Source organism: Scatophagus argus, chromosome 13, assembly GCF_020382885.2.
Source record: "Scatophagus argus isolate fScaArg1 chromosome 13, fScaArg1.pri, whole genome shotgun sequence".
Lineage (NCBI taxonomy): Eukaryota > Metazoa > Chordata > Actinopteri > Scatophagidae > Scatophagus > Scatophagus argus.
Window position 1 is genome coordinate 8,404,936 of NC_058505.1, and position 23,097 is coordinate 8,428,032.

General features: G+C 40.8%; 1 protein-coding gene across 5 annotated transcripts in view; it reads right to left on the minus strand.

The window, feature by feature from the left end:
* greb1l (GREB1 like retinoic acid receptor coactivator) overlaps positions 1-22,632 on the minus strand; it is a 40,276-nt gene extending 17,644 nt beyond the window's left edge. For 3 of the 5 annotated variants that reach the window (XM_046408517.1, XM_046408515.1, XM_046408513.1), the window contains exons 1-4: positions 6,897-7,157; positions 4,155-4,266; positions 817-976; positions 63-236 (exon numbers count right to left, since the gene is read on the minus strand). In XM_046408517.1, coding sequence (XP_046264473.1) covers positions 63-236; positions 817-973 — 331 coding nt within the window. In that variant the 5' untranslated portion in view covers positions 974-976; positions 4,155-4,266; positions 6,897-7,157. Of the gene's footprint in view, positions 1-62; positions 237-816; positions 977-4,154; positions 4,267-6,896; positions 7,159-22,065; positions 22,287-22,417 lie in introns of those variants that run through there. The other 2 variants (XM_046408514.1, XM_046408516.1) reach the window with 2 other exon arrangements.
* Between the last annotated feature and the right edge of the window lie 465 nt (positions 22,633-23,097).

The following is a 23,097-nucleotide window of genomic DNA, read 5'->3' on the forward strand; positions in this document are numbered from 1 at the left end:
CAGCACAAATATGTTGCGTTTCTACAGTCAAACTTGAGGCTTTTTTGGGTTTTACTGGTTACCGTCCACTGTGCAGCAGCCGTCGGGTGCAGGCGCCTGCAGGTAGGGAAGCGGGGGGCTGCTGCTGTCCGAGTCATCATCGTCCTCCAGCTCCTCCAGATCGTTGGAAGAGTGGCCGTTCATGAGCTCGTGACCTGGCGGCTCCCTACCATGGAGGTCGGCTTTGGACTTCATGTCTGATGGGCATTTTGGATCAAAATTATTTCACTAGAGCTAGACAAAAATTAAGGCTGATTTCTGTTTCTGCAAGGTTCAAGAAATCTAGAACTTCTTTCCTGGAAAGGTACGTAATTTCATAGTGAGTTACAGTGAACAGTAACCTGCAGGGTATTGCAGTCAATATTTTCAAATAACTAGAGCCAAATAATATAGTTCTTTCTAGTAAAATTTCTAGGAAATTATTAGGAAATCCAGACATGAATCAAAGTGCAGTTGAAATTTGTCTCTGTCTGTTTGTTTAAAACAACAATATGAGCACGGCTGTGACTCAGTACTGATAACGTATCAGTACTTGGGCTACAAAAACTAGCTCTTCACAAAATGTAAACCAGATATTCATGGGATGCAAAACATCCTTCATTAATTTCAACTTCACCATTTTCATTTAAGTGAAGAAGGAGAATTTGTTCTCACTTAATTTACATACTGCAGCCTTTAAGATTATGAATTACAAACACTAACGCAGTAACTGTTCCCTTTAGCCCTGGTGATGTTTAAAACAAAGTCCTGGTTTGTGGTTTCCTGTGATGTTCCTACCTTCCATGTTACCAGGATACGGCTCTGGCTCAAGATAGAGCTGTGTGAAGATGGGCTGCGGATCTCCACTGCTTGAGCGCAGTGATGCCTCAATAGAGTTATGGAGAGCCTCTTCAAATCGAGCAGACTTGAGCTGCCCGGCATATGAATTCCCCATTATCTGTGGCAGCAACGAGAAAAGAGAAGCAAATATAGCAAACCAGCAACCAGAGTTTCACACAAAAGCATTCATGCTCTACAATAAGCACAGATTTTCTGAGGGTTATGTCAGTGTAGGTCGGTAATTAGATAACAAGCAGAGCAGTGCTGGACAGTTCAGTGGTGATTGTCCTTCAGAAGTCCTTCAGCCGAGTCTAAGCTTTCAATGTTATGCTTCCTTGTCTAAATCTAAAGTGATCAGGTGTAATACTTCATAAAAGACAGGGGCACTCACAGCGAGGAGTGGTTTTATACTGGCTTACTTGATCTCAAAATGCTAATTTGCCTCATGTTACTGAACAAAATGCCTCATGTTGTTGGGCTGGTGGTGTTGTCAACGCCACAAGCACCAAAAAGAAGAGGAGAAAAGAACAAAAGAGAAGACGAGAAAGGAGAAGACAAAGCGACAGACAAGCCCAAGTTTACCAGTGACATTTCTTTCTCACAGAAGGTGCAAATCAGCTTTGACGACAATGATGTATTAAATCTTAAATAAGTTGATCAAGTTAAATTCCACCTTCTCAAATGTGAAGATTTTTCTTATTCAAAAGAAACTTCTTAAGGTTTTGGATTCTTCAAAACAAAACAAACTATATTAAGGCATATGACATTGTGCTCTGGCTAATTGTGGTGGAACATTTTACAGACTAAACTATTAATCAAAGAAAACTTTGTAACTAGTATTAAGTGTTTGTGATAAATGTATCAGCTTTACCAGAGACTACTGTGAATAATAACAAACCCTTACACTCAACAAATGTGTGCTTGCAGTCACACACCAGGGGCAAATTTTCACAGCCCAAACATAATGGCCAAGGCCAATGGCTTTTTTCCAGTCTTTTTTTGGCTCTTTCTCCTTCTGTCTGTCTGTCCTTCTGTCACTCTGCTTGTTGTGCCCCCATGCCCCTCCACCCCTGTGTCCACTTTAGGACATCTGCCGGGGTCGGCTGTGCGGGACCGAGGTTTGCTGGCTCTCTGGTGGCAGGTGGCAGCTGGACAGAAGGCTGAGCATATCATCTCAAAGAAAAAAGAACAAGAAAGGCCGACAGAAAGGCTTCCAAAAGCCAGCACTGACCAGTGGCTATGTCACATCATGGTGTCCATTCATTACACCACAGAGCTTCTTACTGAAAGTCCCATTGGTCAGTTTGCCCTAACATTTCACTGGTTCTGCTTCCAATACCCAGCCAAGAATCAAGGGTGCTCAAACCGTGTAGGGAGGAAGGCTAAAAAACAAAATAAAAGGAGTTTTGGCTGCTTTCCTGACACAGGAGCTTGGCCTGAAATGCCTCCCTTGTTTGTCCTTGGACAACATTCGACTGACGCAGACCAGTGCTGTGGTTCATCAACACTGGAGCAGTCAAGTGGAGGCCAAACTGTTTGGGAACAGTTCAAACTTCTGCATTCACATCTAACAAAGATCCTGTGCAGCTGTTGAACCTCTTAGATGACAAGGTTATGTTGGAGCTTCACTTTCAACAATAGCTATAATTGTGTAACTGACAAAATCCTAAGGTCAGAGTTCAGTAATATTTACATAATAATTTATATAGCCTGTCAGAACAAATTTTTCCAACATTAGCTTTGGATTGTCGATGTGCATAGACATTTATTTGAGTTGCTAATGAATCAGCTTTTAAATACAGTGCTAATTTTGTTAGGGGCAAAGGTGATAATACAAAACACTTATCAAAACCAAAACAATGTAAGCTATTTAACACTGAAAGGTTTCTTTTATCATCAAAAATCAATCGTGTTTGATTTAGATTATTTTCACAAATAATCAATAAGTTGTTCTGTCTATAAAATGTCAAAAAGGAGTGAAAAAAATCCAAGATCCCATGAATTTGAAGTTTTCAAATGTATTGTTTTACACAAACAACATCCCAAAACCCAAAGATAATCTGTTTTCTATCATATATGGCATAGCAGCAAAGCCTCACATGTTCAAAGACAGAACATCATTTTTGAAACTCTTAATCAATTATAAATACAGTTTAATTTTGTTTCTGTTGATTCACAAATTGATTTTTTTCTTTATTCTTCTCCAAAATTCATGAACATATCTTACAGTGATACAAATACATGGAGGTGGTGTGCTTGTTTGCGCTCATCCATGATAAAAATAAAACAGAATGCACATTGCAGCAGTTAAATCAATGATTTCAATGTTAGTATTTTATCTGTCTCACACACCGAACATGTCAGCTGTTTAAAAATATCTTCTACTTGAAGATAAAAGAATTTTAGCTTTTATTTTTTTTTGTCAGTTATAGGCAGGGTGGGAATAAAGTTGGAGCTGCTTTTCTCCTCCCAGGCCTCATTTTGCCCACGCCAGGACAGGTTCCAGAACCTGTGTTTACCTAACAACCTTCCTGGGGAGGAATCTGACCAACCCAGACAAAAGACAAGATTAACAGCGCCTGACTGTGCTGTCAAAGAGATAAGAAGCTTAACGGAGTGAAGCTACAGTATTTCTTGCTTAACTGATGGAGGAAAGCGGCTGCACAGAGAAACAAAGACAGAGGGGGTAAAAAGTGCCCGAGGGCGTTTTTAAGCAGCCGCTGCCTGTTCGATTGTGAAGTCAAAGGAGGCTCCGGAGGCCTCTTTGGCTGGCTGACCCTCAGAGGGCAGATTTGTCATTAACCTCACACAAGCCGGAGGTGAACACAGAGAATGACCTTTTATCACATGTGCAACTTAAAACAGAGCGTGACCGTGGCGAAGGTCACTTGACGGGTGTTTCTGAGGTGAGACTCAGGTGTTTGCTAAGGTCAGTTGCGGGAGGGGAGGGTGAGGAGTCAGTGGCTGCAGTCGGCTTGATGGATGGTCAAACATATTGAGTGGACTCTGCCGGGAAGAAGCAGTTTAATGTTCAAGGACTAATGGCTAAAAAGAGGGCGCTCATGTCACTGAGTGGTGACTACAAAACTACCTCTCAGGCAGTCAGATGGTCAGTCAAGGCCATTCCTCAGCTCCTGGGTGGCATCAACAGATTGCATGAATGTGACCCCAGGTCACCATAAGCTAGTCTAATCTTCACTCAGTGGATTTGAGACAGAGGCACAGACGCTCTAAAATGTCAGTTGAATTTCTTACAGATAACACATCAGCTGCGCACTAAAAGCGAGGTGACTTACGTTGTCGGATTGTTCCCAGGCGTGAAGGTGCTCGTTCACCTCTGCTACATGCTGGATCGCTACCACTCAGCGGAAACTTTCAGCAAAGACATTTCACTCAGTCCTTTAAGACCTGGGGGAGAGTAAGGAGATCTTAATTAGCAAAGCCAGTGTCACTGATGAGGATACAATGAAACCTAAATGATGCATTTTATGCAAATACAAAAATATATATATATATATATTTTAACGAGTCAAGATTCATACTGCGTTTTCTCATTTGCTTGAAATTTACTTTAAAAGACATGTTCAAACAGCTCAAGAATTATACAACTTATTATGGAAAATAACTGAAAGGACATTTTTTTATGAAACATTTGACAGAAAGGTGAAATAATCTTGTCAACGAGCAGTTTCAATTTTCACTTGTATCATGAAAATAAGATTGTAGGAATGAACAATATGTTGAGACATGTACGCTACTGGTAGCGTCTGGTACTGTCGGTCACCACAGTCCAAAGAACATGCACATTCACAAAATGAATGGGTGCACTCATGACCACTCAAACACTAAGAGCAGCCGTGGTTCACCATTATGAGGCTAAAAAGGCGTTACGCGATACCAAGGCCCTGTGGCTATTTTGGGTGTTTTAGTTTGTAACTGCACTCACTACACACAGTCCCTCCAAACTGAATGGATCTGCCCGTTACTTTGACCCTTTGACAAAGTATTGTTTAACCACTCAGGCTCTGATAGAACATAAGCAAAGTTCCCTACGAAACACTGTCACAATCTATGGCGTCATCACGTCAAACTGTGTGGTGCTTTTCTGTAGGAGGGAGGCTGGTCTGGGGTCCAAGTCCTTCAAATTACAAGTGTACATAAACTGGTTCAACTTCTGTTCAATCATCACACTGGACCTTATTTTGTGAATGATTAGCCAGCTTAATACAGCCACTCAAACAAAAGAGTTTAAAATGTCAATATGTCAGAAACCTGTACTCATTTACCATCTGAGTGCCCGAATTACTTACTGAAAATATTGTTTAAAACAGAAGGACAGAACAACTGTCAGAATTCAATATAGCTCTGATTATGTGAAATGTGCTATTCTGACATGACACAATTTCATACACTGGTTTTTCCCACAAAGGAAAGAATCTCAACCAAAGGTCTCCCACTCTGCTAATTACCCAATGAGCAGTCTTGAAATATTTTGATGCTTATCTCATCGTGAAGGGTAGACAAAACAGAAGGAGACCCAGATAGCCCAAGAGATGAAGACGAAGGAGCCGTAAACCTAGACTCCAGCATGAGCCCAGCCCGAGGTGCTTAACAAGGTCCTGTTTTACCAGGAAAGACGTTTGTGGTACAGTTTAAGCTTACATACCGGTTTACTTTCTCCACCAGACTGGATTTAAGAGAAATTCAGTCAAAGATGCACACATGTCGTGCAAGCACTTTCTAATGCAAGTGCAACTGCATGTGCATGCACACACCCAACATGTGTAAATCATTCATATGTTCTTTTGGCAACCTATGTACAATACATGTGTATATAAAGATAGGAAAGATTTCATTAACGCAGAAAACAGATTAGACCGCTGACTGAGTATCTTATTTGAGTATCTTTAAATGAATCCATTAACACTGTGAAAATACTTTTCTGTAACAGTCAGCTGCCATCTGTGCAGTAATCGATTTTACATTAAAGACTAATCAAAAGTGCTGTGACCTTTTTTCAAAAAGCACCTTTGCTTATTTGATCGGTTTGTTAAATATGAGTTATGAAGATTTAAAATACAGCAGTTAGCACTGTCGGTTGCTGTAAACCAACAACAGTACACACAAAATTTAAGAACTAGAATTTAGTAATCTAGCATGTGTGTTCATATTCTTGAAATTTTCTGTAATTGCTTTAATTTGTGCCAATCGTCACAATTTTGGTTTGGCTGCTGTGATTAAAATCTTTACTTAAGTCACACACTATAAATTAAACATCATATAACACACATTTATCCTAAACATTTCTTTTTAGATAATCATCTATCCAAATAAGCTAATCTTACTTTTAACTTTTCTTTCTCTCCAGTCCTTCTTTTGTTTCTCCCTCAGCTGCATAATTGCATTACAGTGTTTACAATAGAGGCAGAGAGGCAGGATTAAATTTATTTCCCCACTTAACCCCGGTTTCTTCCAGTCAAAGCCAAAATAAATGTGAAGAAATCCTTTCACTGTTTTTTATGGCATTTAAATAACTGGGAAAGGAGTTAGGAAAATGTTGATACTGTCCATACAGTAACAAGTTACAGTTAAACTTGACCCTTAGCAATTGTTAAAAACTAGCTAATTAAAGGTAACTAAAATTAATGCAGCCTTTGATTACATTAAAGCTACCTAGCGACTATTTTCTTTTCTTTACACCTCGGTTACAGAAAAAATGTTAACGAAAATTTGATAAATATCTTAACTGTTTTTACCTCATTGTTATGCTTTTAACATTTAAATTCCATACCAATAGCTGATATGCGGGAAAGAGCTCAACACACTCTTAACATTAGAAAACCTGTGGTGAAAAGACACTGCCCATCAAACATGAGAGAAAGGGGGATGGGGTGAGAAATGAGAAAGAAAGAAAGAAAGAAAAAAAAAGACAAACATTCTCCATATTCCCTAAATTAGGTGCTAAAAGCCCATCTCATTAATGCTACTTCAGGGTCACATGTGACACTCAACAAGCAGTTTAAAACCTTCTCCTGTACCTTGCATGACTACTCGACCGGTGGATGAACCTTTCAAATCCAAATCAAATGCAGTAAATCCCAATCGTGAAGCTTTTTTCTCTTCAGATATAGTCCATTTCAGATAATAAATCCCCGTGTAAAAATGTGTATCCAGGCAGCATATGGAATTTCACTCTTCTCTGGTATGTCTCAAGTCACCTTTGTCATGATACTCTGTAGAAAGAAATGGGAATCCCACTTTTCCCCTCCATACAGCAGAAACCCTCCCTCTCTCTCTCTCTCTCTCTCTCTCTCTCTCTCACTCACATGCAAACAAACATGCACACACACATATCCACAGACCCCTCCCCCTAGTCCCCTATGCCCTCCTCCGTCCTGTGCCATTTGCCAAGGAGGGAGGGAATCCACCGGGGGCTCATTCATCTTAGCCCTGCTGACCCCCTGTGGTGACAGATGCTCTTGGAGGCCTGCAGAGCTGTGTATGTGTGTGTGTGTGTGGGTGAGTAGGTGGGGGGGCACAATGAAGAAGCCATGTATTTCCCTGCAGTCACACATCCACGGCGTCCTGCCACGCGTGACCCCCAGCACGCCAAGACATCCATCCGCTGTGGGCACTGTGTCAAGTGGAAGTTTTCATGTTCTGAAAAGTGCAGTGGTGGTGGTAGCATCAGACTTTCACTCTCATGTTCACTTCTCTGGCTCCCACACCCAACTTTTTTTTTCTTTTTTCTTTTATTTTAAATTGGGGGCCAATTAAAAGCCAGGAGAATCAGTCACCAGCAAAATGGGGACAAAAACATCAGGTCAACTAGAGCATTTTGTCTTCGTAGCTTTGCCCAGGATTGACCCCACTCTGGGCTTTTACTCCGGCTATAAATACCAGGGTGCTCATCTGGTCAAAATAAATAAACAGAAATGTACCACAAATCAACAGGCACAGGCAGATGTTAGGGATTGAATGTCATTAATGCCTAGTGATCAGTGCTGCTGTGGAGAGGCTGTTCATTTACAGGAAATACCCAAAAGGGGCTCAAGAGTGACCACACTGTAAGTAAGTGAAGTTAGGTGTGTTTCACATCACTGCCTAAACACGCATGTCTACAGAATCTGAGCAAAAATCTCAAAGTTACTTCAACATATACGACTAACGAAGTCCATTTTCCTTGTAGTTTATACAATAAGGGTTTACAGTTCAAAATCACAAGCTACATTTTAAAATCTTTATTTTTTTTCTACTCATTGTTGCTGAAATTCTTAGCGTACTTAAAAATTTTCTCACCTTTAGTGGTATACACGACCAGCTTTCAGACTGTCAAGTCTAACTGCATATGGCCAAGCTTACACTGTGTTTCTCACAGGGATAAACACCCTTTCATGTATAAAGTTAGGAATTGTACGGCTCCCTGGAGGGCTTCTGTGCCTGTTTTCCTGCAGACTAATTAGTGCCAAGTGAAGTCAGCAAGAATTTGTCAGGTAAATAGTAGGTCTGAGTAAACTCACGTGTACTTGGTGGCTGGGAAGATGCACTCACCATTTACTATGGCAGTTTCCAGTTCTTTAATACCAGCACTTTGCCTCATATTAGCTGATTAGATCCATTGAGAGTTAAGTTTTCTGTAAATTTTACCAAACATTTAAAAATGCTAAATATAAATATATAGATATAATAGCAAATACTGTAACAAATGCAATGAATCCTCTAACTATAAACATCTCTTTTTAACTGGTCCAGGTTTCTTGCTTCACTGGTGAGTGCGACTGATGTTCCAGTTCATTACCACAGACACAGTCAACAGTTGTTTTAATCAAGTTGTGTGCAGCTCTTCTCACCTCCTCTCCAATGGTTATATTAGGCCACAGTCAGTGTGAGTGCTGCTGTAAACCACCACGCGAGCCAATCAGGGCCTCCATTAGTCCTTTCGGGACTTTCATGCACTCATTTCTCTCAATCAACCACATTTGTCTAAACACCGGGCTTGAGTTTGACTGTGAAATTTGTCCGCCTATTGCTGATTTAGACCACACACGGGATCCACAAGCAACACCTCAAGCTGAGCCTTGGATTATATTCGACATTTTTAAGTGACAGAAATATTATCATTTGAGTGCAGTTATCAATCTCTACAATGTTCCACCAGCGTAAGCACAAGTTCAACTGGGGGAAAAGAGCTGTCAGTATGATTTATCTCTAAGCCCCTGACTTTGACATGGCCTGTCTTAAATAGCCCATTTAAAATGGAGATAATGAGTAAACCCAGCATTTTCTTTGGCCTCAAAAGACACTGTGCAAAAAAACAAAAGGGTGTGGATTGAATGCTTGCCCGCCCCCAAGCCCATCCTTCACCGCTGCATTGAGCTCCTGCTAAAGTCCCTTACAAAGGGGAAGTATCCCTGCCACCGCCACCTGAGGAAAGACGAGTCACATGATTAGCTGTGGGGGGTTCTGGGAGATCTTGGGCTTGAGTTTCTTAAATGTAGGGGGAGAAAGGGTTCTTCCTCTCTTAGGATTCCCAGAGGAGTGTCACAGCTGTGTCTTAGCTGACTCAGCAAAACATGACAGCAATTTGGAGTAGGTGACCTACCTAACAAAACGCACAAGAATGGCTTCCTGGTTACTCAACATGGCAGGTTGAGGCTCTGATACTGAAAAGAATCTTCTGCATCTGAGGTTCAACTGACAATTCATCAGTATCAGATGGGGAGGAAGTACAGCAAGCAAGGTGCTGATTAGCACGTCTGACTCTTATAATAAGAAAACAATCCTGTAGCTCAACTGTCAAAAACAAAACAAGAAAACTTTGTCACCATGTGAAAATTCCCGCAACAAAATTCCCTTTTCTACCCACTTCATGTGGGCTACCTGACGCCAAGGGTGTCAGGACTCGCACTGCTGTTTACTATCCGGGTGGCAGTCCATGACTCTAATTTCCTTATAAAAGCTCCACAGCCTTCTTCGAAAACCCCCCTCCTCCCGCTTCACGGGACTACCTGCTGGGCCCTGAAGTGCAAATCGGTGCTAGTGAGGATAGCAGATGAGCTAAGGTCATTCGTGGCTTTCCAGTGGGCCACACAAACAAAGGCAAACATTCCAGCTGAATGCCATTGCTGAAGTCGGCAGCAACAGAGAGAAAGAGAGGGAGAAGGAGACAGAGCAGGGCTCAGTGGAGATAATAGCCTGAGGGTGTGTGTGTGTGTGTGTGTGTGTGTGAGTGCGTGCGTGTGTGTGTGTGTGTGTGTGTTCTAGGGGATTATCTGTGGAACTATAAAGTGGGGTGAACCAGGGTTTAAGACCTGGTGTGACCAGAGGGAACGGGGGCAGGGTCCCAGGCTTCAGGAGGGGTGGACAAAAGGAGCATTTGGGCACATGAAGAAGTCATCATCATTAAGCCACTGGAAGTTTACTGTCCAGTTATAAAACTCATTTCAAAATTAGTGGCCAGGGGGTGCGTGTGAAAGGGCAGCAGGGCTGGGAAGGCCCGCGAGGGACTGGATGGTGGCGTAGTGACTTGCCGACGAACTGTAGCACTAATTCATTAGGGGACAAACAGGCTTTGTGTTAACACTAGGCTGATTTGAATGGTGACCTTGCCACACACTCTGGCCCAGCGGATGAGTTTAAGGGCAAGGTATTTAACCTTAAACTAAATCTCAGGCACAGACAAAGGCCAGCATCATTTAATGGCACAGGAGTACCAAACAGATATCTGAGGCAACACAGATGGGAAAACAAGCCTTGTCAAAGATACAGTAGTTAATTCAACATTTTACGCAAGTTGTTTACAGTGAAATGATGGTATACATTATAATCAATATCCCAGCATATTACTAAGAAGACAGTCTTCACTTTTGTGCCAAACAAGTTGTACTAGTTGTGTGTACATTTTGGTGGAGTTTCAGTTAATATAGATGAAATTAGTGCAGTCTTTTGGGTGTTTGGAAAGTGAAAGGGGAGTCAGTCTGAAGAACTCTAAACTCTAAAGAAGAAGACTAAGACTATGATCAAAGGAATGCAGCTAATTATTTTCTTGATAAATCACGTGTTTTGTCTATAAAATGCAACAAAATGGTGAGAATGCACCAAATGCCCAATGAAAACCGACTGCATGAAACCCAGTTCAATTTACTAACATGTATGACATGCACAGGCAGCAAATATTTAACAACTGAGGCCAGATAATTTGGGCATGTTTATTTGGAAAATTACTGGAACAATTAATCAGTCAGCAAAATAGAGATTTTCCGACTGAATAATCAATTAACTCTTTAAGCTCAACTCAGAATACCAACTCATTTTTTTGAGACAGCTTACCAAAACAATGCAACTGGACAAGAGATATCTGAAATGTTTTGTGTTATCGTGGTGATTTTATACATTTCGTTCCAATTTTATCCTTTTGCAAAGGTGAAATATCTTCACTGAGAGACCAGTCCGATGCCTGTTATCTCTGATAGAGTAAGTGATTGAAAGCGAAGGACGAGTGACAGTTTACAATGCTGTTCATGACTGTGTAATAAAATGGAAGGCCTGTCAGTGAACCCAATCTGCATTTTACAATGCTGCTGGGTTGAACGCCAGTTCACCTAAGTCTGAACAAGAGGGAGAGACACAGGACCCTAATGCATTTATGGACTTATTCAGGGAAGCCATATTGAATAAGACAACAATGAGTTCTATTTCATACTGTAAAGCTGTCAGTGGCAGTGGTCAAACACCGGTCAATGGTAAAGGGCAAGATGAGGGAAGGAGAAAAAAACTTCAAACACGAGCAAGATCTTAACTTGGCAAATGCATTGTCTGTAGATTGGAAGATTGTAAAAATAATCCCTTAATTGAAATGATGAAATTTTAAAAATGGTAATATTAAGTTTATTGCACATTAATTAACTTATTCAACAGCTCCTTATTTCTAGCCTGTATTTTATCCTATTTTAAAATAGACAATAATCCTCCATCACCAGCATGGCTTCTTCTAACATCTGGTCCACACTTAATGGCTCATCCCAGAGTAGATGAGGATGATGATGATGATTGACCAGGCCTTGTCCTGGCAATAAACTGCTGTTTAGACAGCCCTATTTGTTATGGGGTGTAAATGGAGAACCATGGATCACGTTGAGAGGGCCAACACTATCAAAACATTGGCTCTTATCAGATGACAGGACTAGCAAAGGGGTCAGGTTCTGTTTCCAGGAGCTGCACTCCACCCTGCCTCCACATCACATGTCAGTCAAACTGAGGTGCTGAACATTTGATAATAATGGGGGGGATTTCAGAAACAATGACCAGTTCGGCATAAATTTAAAATACATTGGCAGTACTTGGTACTGTTTGACATTTGTCAAGATCAAGCTTAATTTTGGTGCCAATACCAAAACCTGAAAAATGTGTCTGACAAAAAACATGTAACAAAAGTAAATTCCCAATATTTTTCTGATTGTTTCAAGAAGATTTCTTTTAAACAGCAATGTAATTCAGTGCTAATGGGAAAATATTAGATAATATCAATTTAAACCCAACCAAAAATTAATTCATAATTAATTTATCTTTGGAATCTTTGTGCTCCTTATTTACTCGGGAAACAATAGTCAATCAGTTGACAGAAAATTAACTGGGAGCTATTTTCAGTTAATCATTTAAACCTTTTTAACAAGAAAAAAGCAAAACATTTGCTAGTTTGAGCTTCTCAGATGATTCTCTGCTTATTCTTTTGAAATAGTAAACTGAATATCGTTGGGTTTTGAACTGCTGACTGGGGTAAACAAGATATTTGAAAGAAGGAAACCGAGGTGGACATTTTCCACTACCATCTGACATTTTAGAGACAATTAATTCATTACATGTGAAACAAATTAGCAGATTAATCCACAATGAAAACAGCCATAGCCTAGCTGCAGCCCCATCCTGATTGTTCATTGGAAACACTGAAGAAAAGTTTAAGATAAAGACCCCTTTAGTCTGTGTCTAAGGATCATTACTAAATATTTTGGATACCTTTAACTATTTTCTAGATAAAGGAATACACATAAAAGACACAGATACAAAAGAGAGGCAATCCACTCAAAGTTCAGTCAAAGTGCCTGTCTGAAAAGTTCCCACAGCTGACACACTAACTCAATTTAGCCATGCAGGAGCTCTCATGGAGAGGACATAAGAAAGAGGTCTGTTGTGTTTATCAGGCATCCAGAGAGAGACCCACATTTCACAATAGGACTTCTCCTTTCTTTTCCTCCCTGAAAAAAGTCTCAGCCACCTTGAATCCATTTGAGTGACACTGTGACAAAGAGGCTTCTTAATGTCCCGACGAAGGAGCCTCCTCCCCTTTCCCTCTAAACTTCCTTACCGGGCGATCAGCTGTATCCATCATGCCCCCTCTTCCTGACCCCAGGCGGTACTGCTGCATCAGCAGCACCCCACCCCCGCCACTCTTTGGCACATCTTCTCCTTCACCCCCCACCCTCCCGATTAATAACCACCAGGTTGCCGTCGGTGACAGGACCCACACTTAAATCCCATCAGTCCTCCTTACTCTGGCAAGAGCCACAGCATCAGCAGGACGCTTTTTGTCTTAATAGGACAATGGAAGCAGGGCCATCCTTTGTTGAGGGCTTGACCCCACGCACAAACCTTGCTGATGAGAAAAAGTGACAGTAAACCTATTCAGGTCTGGTGCACTTCATCCTGCACTGATCCCTCTGAGAGATGAGATACTTTACCAACTGGCAGATGTGACAGTTCAGACAGAACTCCTTGGACAACATGGTCTACCAGGCAGAAATAATGACTAATAAGGCACTCAGGCACAAAGCAATAAAATTTTTTTGAATACTTCAATATTGATATCCGTAACAGCAAAACCGTCAAGACAGATTAAAATGCTGGATTGGGTATCAGTGAATACGGTAGTCCACTTTATTACCCAAAACGGGACCCTGATAGTTTTCAGCAGTAACCTGTCCACCTGTAGGCAATTCGCTCATATCCATAAATGGCAAACAACATGTATAACTTCAAGCATGTGTCATTCCATATGGTCATATTTGTGTTCTTTTGCAGTTATGAGTGACCGTCAAACTAGATAATAAACAAAAGCACAATGGCCTTAATTCCCTTCATGAATTTGTCCATGTTTTACAAAGGATTTAACCTGAGCCAAGCCATTCAATGAGAAGAACCCTATCACATACTTACAGTGCTAGTAGAGTACAGCTGTTAACGAATATAATGTATGTTCTTTTCCAGTTGAGGTGTTAGAATCGGTATCGAGAAGGGAAAATGGTATGGGACCATTCTATCTGTTCAGCCATGTTGCTTAAACTAATGGATAAGTGGGCCATTTCACTTCAGCCCTGCTCCAAAGTATGCACATTATTTGTCCAAACTAGATGTTGTTGCTTTTTTGTCTTGTTGGATAGCATTCCCCATTTAATCTGGGCTTGTGCATGGGCTTCAGTTTCAGCAGCAGATGAGATTATTGTAGCATAAAGACTGGAAGTAAAGGGAGAGTGCAAGCCCAGCTCTGTTCAAACGTAACAAAATCCATCCACAAACATCACTAAAGATATTTAACTTACACTTTGTATCTTGTTTGTTTAATCTGTACAAAAATGTTTAAAGGGCAGGATTTCTGCTTGCAGTAACTAAGGTCGTATTTTGTCTTGTTCAGTTTACAGAAAGGGGACAAAAACACAACCCAAATGGATCACCTCATCACAGTGTGGCTTCAGTATTCTAATGTGGTCGTGCTGCTCTTATCATAAAGACAGATAGGGAGAGACTATTTGCAGGTAATGTGCTTTATATTTTTCCCATCAAAGCATGAGATTGTGGAAGTTTTCTCTGCATTGGGGAAAAAATTGAAGCAAAACAGATGACGGGATATGAGACATAATTTAAAGGTAAAACGGACATATTGTCTCAATGACAAGAGATACAAAGATTCTCTCCAGTCAATCTACTGAAGGACGAACTTCATTCTCCCAGAAGATATTCCCTTCTTCTGACTTTTAATGCTGATGGTAGAGACAAAATTGCTACCCTAAAATCAGTTATTCAAACTGGGTTTAGAGGAGTTTATTACAAAGGTCATATGACACATGATTCACAGCAGGTTCATTTTTAACAATTCAGTAATCCTTCATTACCTGTGTGGAATCTGCCTTCGTCATGTTTCCCCAATCTTGTATTCAGGGATTTTCTGTCATTTGTATGATGCTTTAAGAAAAGGACTGCGTGCAAATAAAAGACTTTTCTATGGAGTTTTTTTTATGAGCTTCAGATGTACACTCAGAGAAAATGAAAAGGGAGAATGAAAAAAGAGAGAATGACCTCCCTTGCCACAGAGGAACGTTGAGTCCTCGCAGCAGAGGGCTGGGTCTTGGTCACCGTAGCCTTGGACAGTCTGTGACAGCCTATGGAAAAGCCTTCTGCTACAGAGCCCTCTCCCCCACAAACCCTGGCAGCATCAACACACGCTGACCTTGTGCTTCAATATGAAGAGGGTTGATGTGTGTGTGTGTCCCTGTGTGTGTGGGCAGGGAGATTTTGGGACAGTATGGTAGGCAAAGGCAACGATGCTGCTGTGTTAATTTAGAAATCTGGCTTCAAGCCTGAGTGATTCCAGCTGTTTTTTTTAGCACGTATCCTGCTCCATCACAGAAACAACACTATTTACATGTAAGCACATGCATCAGATTGAACTGCAATAAAATTTATCACAGTTATTGATCTATCAAAAGTAAAAGTTAAAATGAGAATAAATCTAGACACAAGCACAAAATCGTTTAACTATCACTAATATGTAACAAGACTAACAGTAGGCTGTTTAAATACATATTGTAATAACTCAGTAACCCTCCAGCTGTCTCACACAAGTTGTGATATTTCATTATCTAGAGAGGATTTTTGAAATAAATGCAGTAGTTGTCAGGGATTAAAAGTAAAATAATAAAAAGAGGATGAACATTAGTGTCTCTAACTGCCATGTTAAGCAATAGATAGAAACAAAATAGTTGAATGATTCAAACATTATTTAAAAAAAGGCCAAACAATGATGTTCAACCTAAAAACCATTAGCTCTCCATCAGACCGTCGCTCTGTGATCCAGCCTGTGGTACAGCACACACTGTACTCTTTAATAAGAACATGTAAGCTGCAAGCAGTCATTTCTGGCCGCAGGTACTGTTCCACTGGGGCTGGCATCTGTGCATTGGGTGGGGGTGGGGGGATTCAGGAGTACACCCTGTGAGAACACACTGTTCCACAACAGTAGTGTGCGAGAAGGGATTCTCACCTGGATGCTTTCCAGGTTTCAATGATAGGAATGAGCATATATTATTACTAAGTGCTCTCCACGGAGCTGCATGCACACTTTGCTCTTCATGAGCTCACATTGATGAAACGGAGCCCGCAAAAAAAAAAGAAAAAAAAAAAGGAAAATCCAAGATCCAAGAGATTGAAAAAAAAAACAAAACAAAGAAGGAACACTACTTTATGCCATAATTCTGCGGTGATGCGAGGCACGAAGGAAGGACTCACAAACTTATTAGCCTTGGTTGTTTATAGCTGATGCAAATCCAAGAATTCCACTCAAGGAACAAAAGACTGAAATTCCTCCTTCATCTTGATATGGCTGCCATTCCCCCTGCTAACACACCGATGCACTAGCGCTTTGGCCCTTTGGCTCCGGACACGCTTCCTGACGAACAACTTGAGTTCCACGTCCAGATAAGTTCCATCCATTTCCGTCAGAGAGCTATTTCAACTTTGGAGCTTTTAACTCCTTCTGACTGTTTAAGCTTTGCATTTAGATGCCTTCATAAAATGTAACAGTGCCATGAAAAGAGCTGCACGAATAGGACCAAGTATCATTATTTTTTTATAGAGACAGAGTGCTTAGATAAACATGGGTTTGGGTTCACCGAGTTTTTTGGTTAGTCAACCAGAAGATCCAGCAGTGACAGATAAGAACCTGTACTGCATTGAAGAATCAGAGATAACTAACAGGACAGCAGGAAGTGCCATCTACCAGGGTTGTGTTCCACTCATGCATAAATGTACACACACACACACACACACACACACACACACAATTAGTATCACACGCCTCCCTTGCAACAAAGAGCAGGATGTTCAGGCCAGTCTTTTTTGGCTGTACTCCTACATATTGCATGTCCTACTTTCCTGATTGTAAGTTCCTTTCATCCATCACTAAATGCCACATTGTAAGGCTGCGAGGCAGAAAGGAATGTTTTAGCTTGGAGGAATTTCATCCTCACAACCTTTCCCCTTCCCCTTCACTCCTGAGCAGGCCATAAATGCAGAGGTGTGAAGAGGACCCGCACCCAGCAGCACAAATTCATGGTCAGACACAATTAAGCTACGTATGTAAGCTGATGAGTGTGAGGTGAACACATGCAGCATCTGTGCTCATATAAGAAAGAACAAGTAGTAATGGGACTTTTCTGTTGATTCAAGGTAAAATAATAAAAAAAAAGAATTAAGTTCAATCTGTTTAAAATGTGCTTTACATTGGAAGAGTTAGTGAAAAGTACAGTAAAGCCAGGAATTAACTCAAATAAAATGAATGATTAATCAATGATGACAGCGATTAATCGATTAATAAAGCTGATTAATTTTCTTGATCGACAAATCGATTCAAGGCATGAAGACACTCTACATGCAATATGGCTAGAAGCTAGTTTTAAACATTAAAAAGAGAAGACAGTAGATGGCTCAAAAAGATAAAAAAAAATATTGAGAAAAATAAAATAAATCATAATGAAATAATTGTGCCATTTCCTGCAGGTGAAACTAAGATATAACAGCTGACGGTGGAGGGCTTTGAGGAGGAAGCCCCACCCCCACCAGAGGGATCAATGCACATAAATGGAAGAGGTCAAAGACCTTTGACATCTCCGTTCAGCCGGGGGAGGGGCACAGGCCTTTGTGAGATTGGCTTTAATGATCCAATTGTCGACTGTGTCATGCACCTTCATACAGTACGTACAGTTTGTCTCACATTCTTTGCTCCACTCTGTGCACACTCCACCCTTACTGCAAGTCCATTCACTAAACCAGCCAAAGCAACAAACGTGACATTTGGATAAAACGTGTTGCACTGTATCTGTATCTTTTTGTCTGCATCCAGCTGCCTTGTTTCCCTCTTCATCACTCCCACATCTGTTTTAACCTCCTCTCCCATCACTTCTTGTCCTCAGCCTCCCCTGCTCCTCTGCAGACCTTATCTGTGTTTGCCCTCCCTCCTCTTTCATGCTGCATTTTTGAGAGGAGTTTGGACACTTAAAAGTCCAATTCAGGAGAAGACGACCACCTTCTAAAATGCACAAAATGGAAGTCATATGGACAAAACAGCAAGAAGCAAAACATCACAGAAATGTAATTTAGGAGGGATGAGCGGCTCAAGATACACACTCAATTAAGCAAGCTCTTCAAATGAAGAGAAACTAATCTTACATATTAATCTGACTTCCTGATACAGAAAGAACAACATAAAAACCTGACCCTACCTTTATAGACTCTACAAGCAAACACGGTGTTCCTGGAGTTCTTGACCCTCAGTAAAAAAAGGACAAGTTAAAAGTTCACAAGCATCCATGCAGAACACACTTGGCTCTGCAGATAAGCAGCAAGGTAGTCATAATTGACATAACTGAACGTCTACACTGATAAAGCAATAAAAAAAATCTTTATATAATAACAATCATAAATAATCTGGCAGAGGAGTGCATTGAATACAGCATTTCTATGTGATTTGTTTGGCTTAAACATATGATCTGCTCCAGATTTGTCTAAAATCTCTGTTATTATTTGAAGGTGGTGGAATTAAAAGAGTGGCAGTGCTTGTACATTTACTCAAGTACTATGCTTAAAAAAATGTATTTAATTTTAAGGTACTTACACTTTACTTCAGTATTTCCATTTGATGTTACTTGATTACTCTTGTAATCTGCTCTACTACATTTATCTGAGAGTTACTTACAAACCCACATTGCAGATTAGTATTTTATACACAAAATATGTGACCTTAACATGAAATATGATGCATCCGTCCAGATTATACACAACACTATATATGAGACAGTTAGAATTAGCAACGCCTCCCCGAGTTACAACATTAAAATGCTGCTTAGACATTAATGCAACTGTAATAATATTAAAATATTATGATAAATCATAATATAGAGACTTTATTTTCAGAATAAATACGTTTTAATTGATACATCTTGCTGATATCACTTACTGATGTACTTTTACTTGATAAAGATTTTTAACACAAGACTTACAATTGAGTATTTTTGCACTGTGGTATTGCTAGTTTTTAAATTATCTAAATACTACTTGCACCATTGCTATGTAAATTGGTGTTTCAAATCATATGATGTGTGGTGATGACACAAAACAACCATCTGTCCATGCTGACATAAGCATGGGCCACAAAAGCAATTCTGAAACTTGCTCCTGACTCCTGCTTCAGCAGTTGGATGAATGATGGCTATTTTGAGGACCACTTGTTTAGTAGGTCCTCTTACATCATGCTCCAAAAAAAAGTGTGAAACAATAGAGCTGATCTCTCTAGTTGGGATTTTGTCCCTCGTGCCATCTGTAGATCACTAAGGATCAGAAAGGCCTACAATCTGAAAGGATCTGAAAGGATCAAGAGAAACATCTGCCTGCTTTTCAGACCAGTCCCAGTGGTGTTTTTGTGATCTAAACTCGTATTGGAAATGATCCGCGAGGGCGCTTTAAGTGACAGATTTTTCATCAGTGATCACACTTGAAAATTCTATGTTTCTGTAGCTAACTGAAGCCACAGCAGAAGCTGACACCTCTTTCTTACTGACTGGATTGGTAATCAGTTGTTATGTATGCCCTTTTGTTATGACACCCAACACAAATCTGAGCCGTCTATCAAACGCTAACTTGTCATAACAGTCGTAACAAGTGAATGAAAAATGCTGGGTTTCAGATGAACGTGCGTCCTCTACTTCCTCACCAGGAAAATATAAAATAGAAACACTGAGGGCCAACTAAGCAAACACGAAGCACAAACAGAAAAAAAGAGGACTCATGCTCCAAATGATAGCCAGGGAGCAATGAGAGAAAATAAATCAATCTGTTACCTTGGTGACAATTTCCCTGTGTACAAATGGATATGAAATAATCATCTGTCCACAGCTTGGTCGAGCTTTTTCATATGACAAATGACATGTTACACTTTTGGAAAACCTCTTTGCCTCACAGCAGGTCTTGTTTGTGAGAAAACAACTGCCAAGTAGGACAAAAAAAAAAAAAAACAAAAACAGAAAGGGGACCATTATCATAACATGATAAAACAGTATTTGGGACATGGTAGAAATGATGAGTCATTACTTTTGAGGGTCACGTCACTTATTTTCACTCTGGTTCATTTGAATTGCTAAAACGACAAGGAGTGAACCTGCGTTTTTACCCATTTATAAGGTCGGAATTCAGAATATTTAAACCATTTTTACTTTTAAGCATTTAAAGCAAGACCATATCCAAATCTCTTGCAGTACTCCCAGAGCCAGTTTAATTTTCTTGTTCGAGAAACAAAAGGTCAAGATGCTCCAGTCGAACAAAGAAAATGCCCACTGCCTTAACAACTCACGGCCATCACAAAGCAGCACGGGACAGAGATGTCTCCTTCAAGAGTAAAGAGGGAAACCTGTCCGAGCGCAGGAGTGGTGTCACGGGGGCCTTACTTATCTCCTCCCAGATTAAGTCCCAATTGTTCGCTGGGAACAAAGGCAACCAGTGAGGAAACCAGCCCCCCAAGGGCCAGATGGTCAGCGTTCAGAGCCCCCTGACCCCTCCAGCTCTTGCCTTCTCTGACGGGGCTGCGTGTGCTTGAGGCGAGACAGGCCACCCAGAAAATTCACGATCCACACTGCTTGTACAGAGCATGTACTCGCATGGTACTGTACTTCCTGTCTCACGTCACGTTTCCCTTTAGTAGATTATTTTTCACAGGTATTTAGTGGAACAGAAGGCCACAAATGTTAGATATGATAAATGTGCATTTAATGGTACCAACTGGGCAATGTTTCTAATCCTACAAACATTGTGAAGAAAAATGGGCTTGGACTTGAAATTGTTTTTTAAATTAAAAGGCAGCTTTAACCTAAAAAGCGGTCTGTTCACGTTACAGTTGCTGTGGACGAACATCTCAACTCTGCAGTAGTTTGTAGGATCTTGTGATGTGCATGTAATCATCATTAGCTCTGGAGACAAGAGGAATGCAACCTTTGGGACATGGAACAAGAGGAATGGCAGATTAGATGTAGTCAAGACAGACTGGTTTGCCTGTAATTACAATGACAAACCACCAAATACATCTCCTGGTCACTGTTATCTGATATGACTTTATCTAAGCTGCTGAGGCCTGTTTCAACACCAAGCCTGAGGCAACCACAGTATTCAACATGCAAACATGTTAATTAGTTACCTGGTTTGGGATATACTTGACATAACTTTGGTAACATCAGCAAGAGTGACATTTTCAAAGACGAGATAAAATGTACCTTTTCAGTGAGATAAAGCGGGTCTTTTAACCGCATTTGGAGGCAGAACAGACAATTTTTTAAGATAAATGACCGTATTTGACTGCTGATCTAAAGCATGATTTCACTGACCCTGCTTTTCTACCGCAGGTTTCACAAAACTTATTTTCCACACTGACACTCACATTACACTGCAAAACGCGTTACAGCATCACTGACAGTCACGACAAGAGACGAGGATTAGTAATTCGCCCAGATGTTGTGTGTAGTGTGCGCAAACAGGCTCCAGGAAGAAAAACGCAACAGGTTTTTAAAAAAATATTCATGCAATATTCTTCAGCTTTCAAACAGGTTCACTCACGGAACTGGTTAGACCTAACTGACTCTAGTCGTGCTTTAATTACGCCTTAATATAAAACATCTGTTCGCACCGAAGTGGCTTTAACGCCAATTGAAATTTCACTGAACAAACTTCAAGCATCCGTTTCAGCGTGGCTGACGGACCGACGGCAGGCTGCAGGGGCGACCATCCCTCCGGTGAGCGTCAACAGCGCAAGCCTTGTTTATGATCAGTGACAATGTTTTCTTATCACATGTGCCTTTCAGCAAAGAGTGGGGATACAAAAGAAGCAGCGTGCGTGCCTACCTTCCTTATCCACACTCGAGCGGCTGTGCGTGGGTTTAATTTGCGTCCTCGGTTCCGACACCAACACCACCACCGGCCGTAGCTTCTGCTGCCGCTCGGGTCGCCCTGCTCTGCTACAGCTGATCTGAGGACAGCGCGGAAGCCGCCGAGTGACGTCAGGAAATTACTGTACGTACCGCTTGGTTCACTGAACGGAAGAAAAAGTTCAGCTCAGCCTGCTGCTACTCCGGTGGGAGGATAAAAAGAAAAGAGAGGAGAGAGCAGCACATTTATGTCATATTTATTAACATGTTATACGCTGCATTATGTTTACACGTGCCACATATGCTACATCGCCTGTATGCATATTTACCTGCAGGCATAGGCTACATCTGAATCTGAACTGATGCGTGGCTTCGTATTGCGCAGGTTGTAGGCTACAGTTACAACCTTCACAAAAAAGTAGGCTGATGGGCTATATCACTAATATATATATATAAAAAAAGTGACTGCCACGTTCCGAGGAGCACGTGGCGGCAGGCTGAGTAAATATTTTAGTGCCATAAAAGTCAAGATCACGAGCTTCAAGTTTCTGAACGCGACTGAGTTCTCGGGGTAAGAGTAGTAGAACACTGCCCTCTGCTGGCCCTCACGTTGAAGGGAGAAATACGGATCGATAGGTGAGATGGAGCTGCTGTGTCTAAGCCTCTCTACACGTCATCATTAACAGGGCTAATACAGAGGGCATGCTTTGCTTTAAGATTATTTGTTGTGGCAGTTAATGCAAGCTATTTGGGAGATTAGAAAAGCATAATTTTTTTGCACTGTGGGAAACGGAACAGAGTAAAATATGTAATATCGTACAGAATCAAGATAATTGGTGATTTTCATTTTAATTTCTTAACAAAATGAAATAGAAGATTTATTTATTCAGAGAGTCTCACTGGAATCAGAATCTCTTTTGTAAGAGACACCTGAGAATAAACAACATCCTGTACATTTAAGATAACAACAATATAAATCAGCCATAAACAATCATCCTGTGCGGCAATC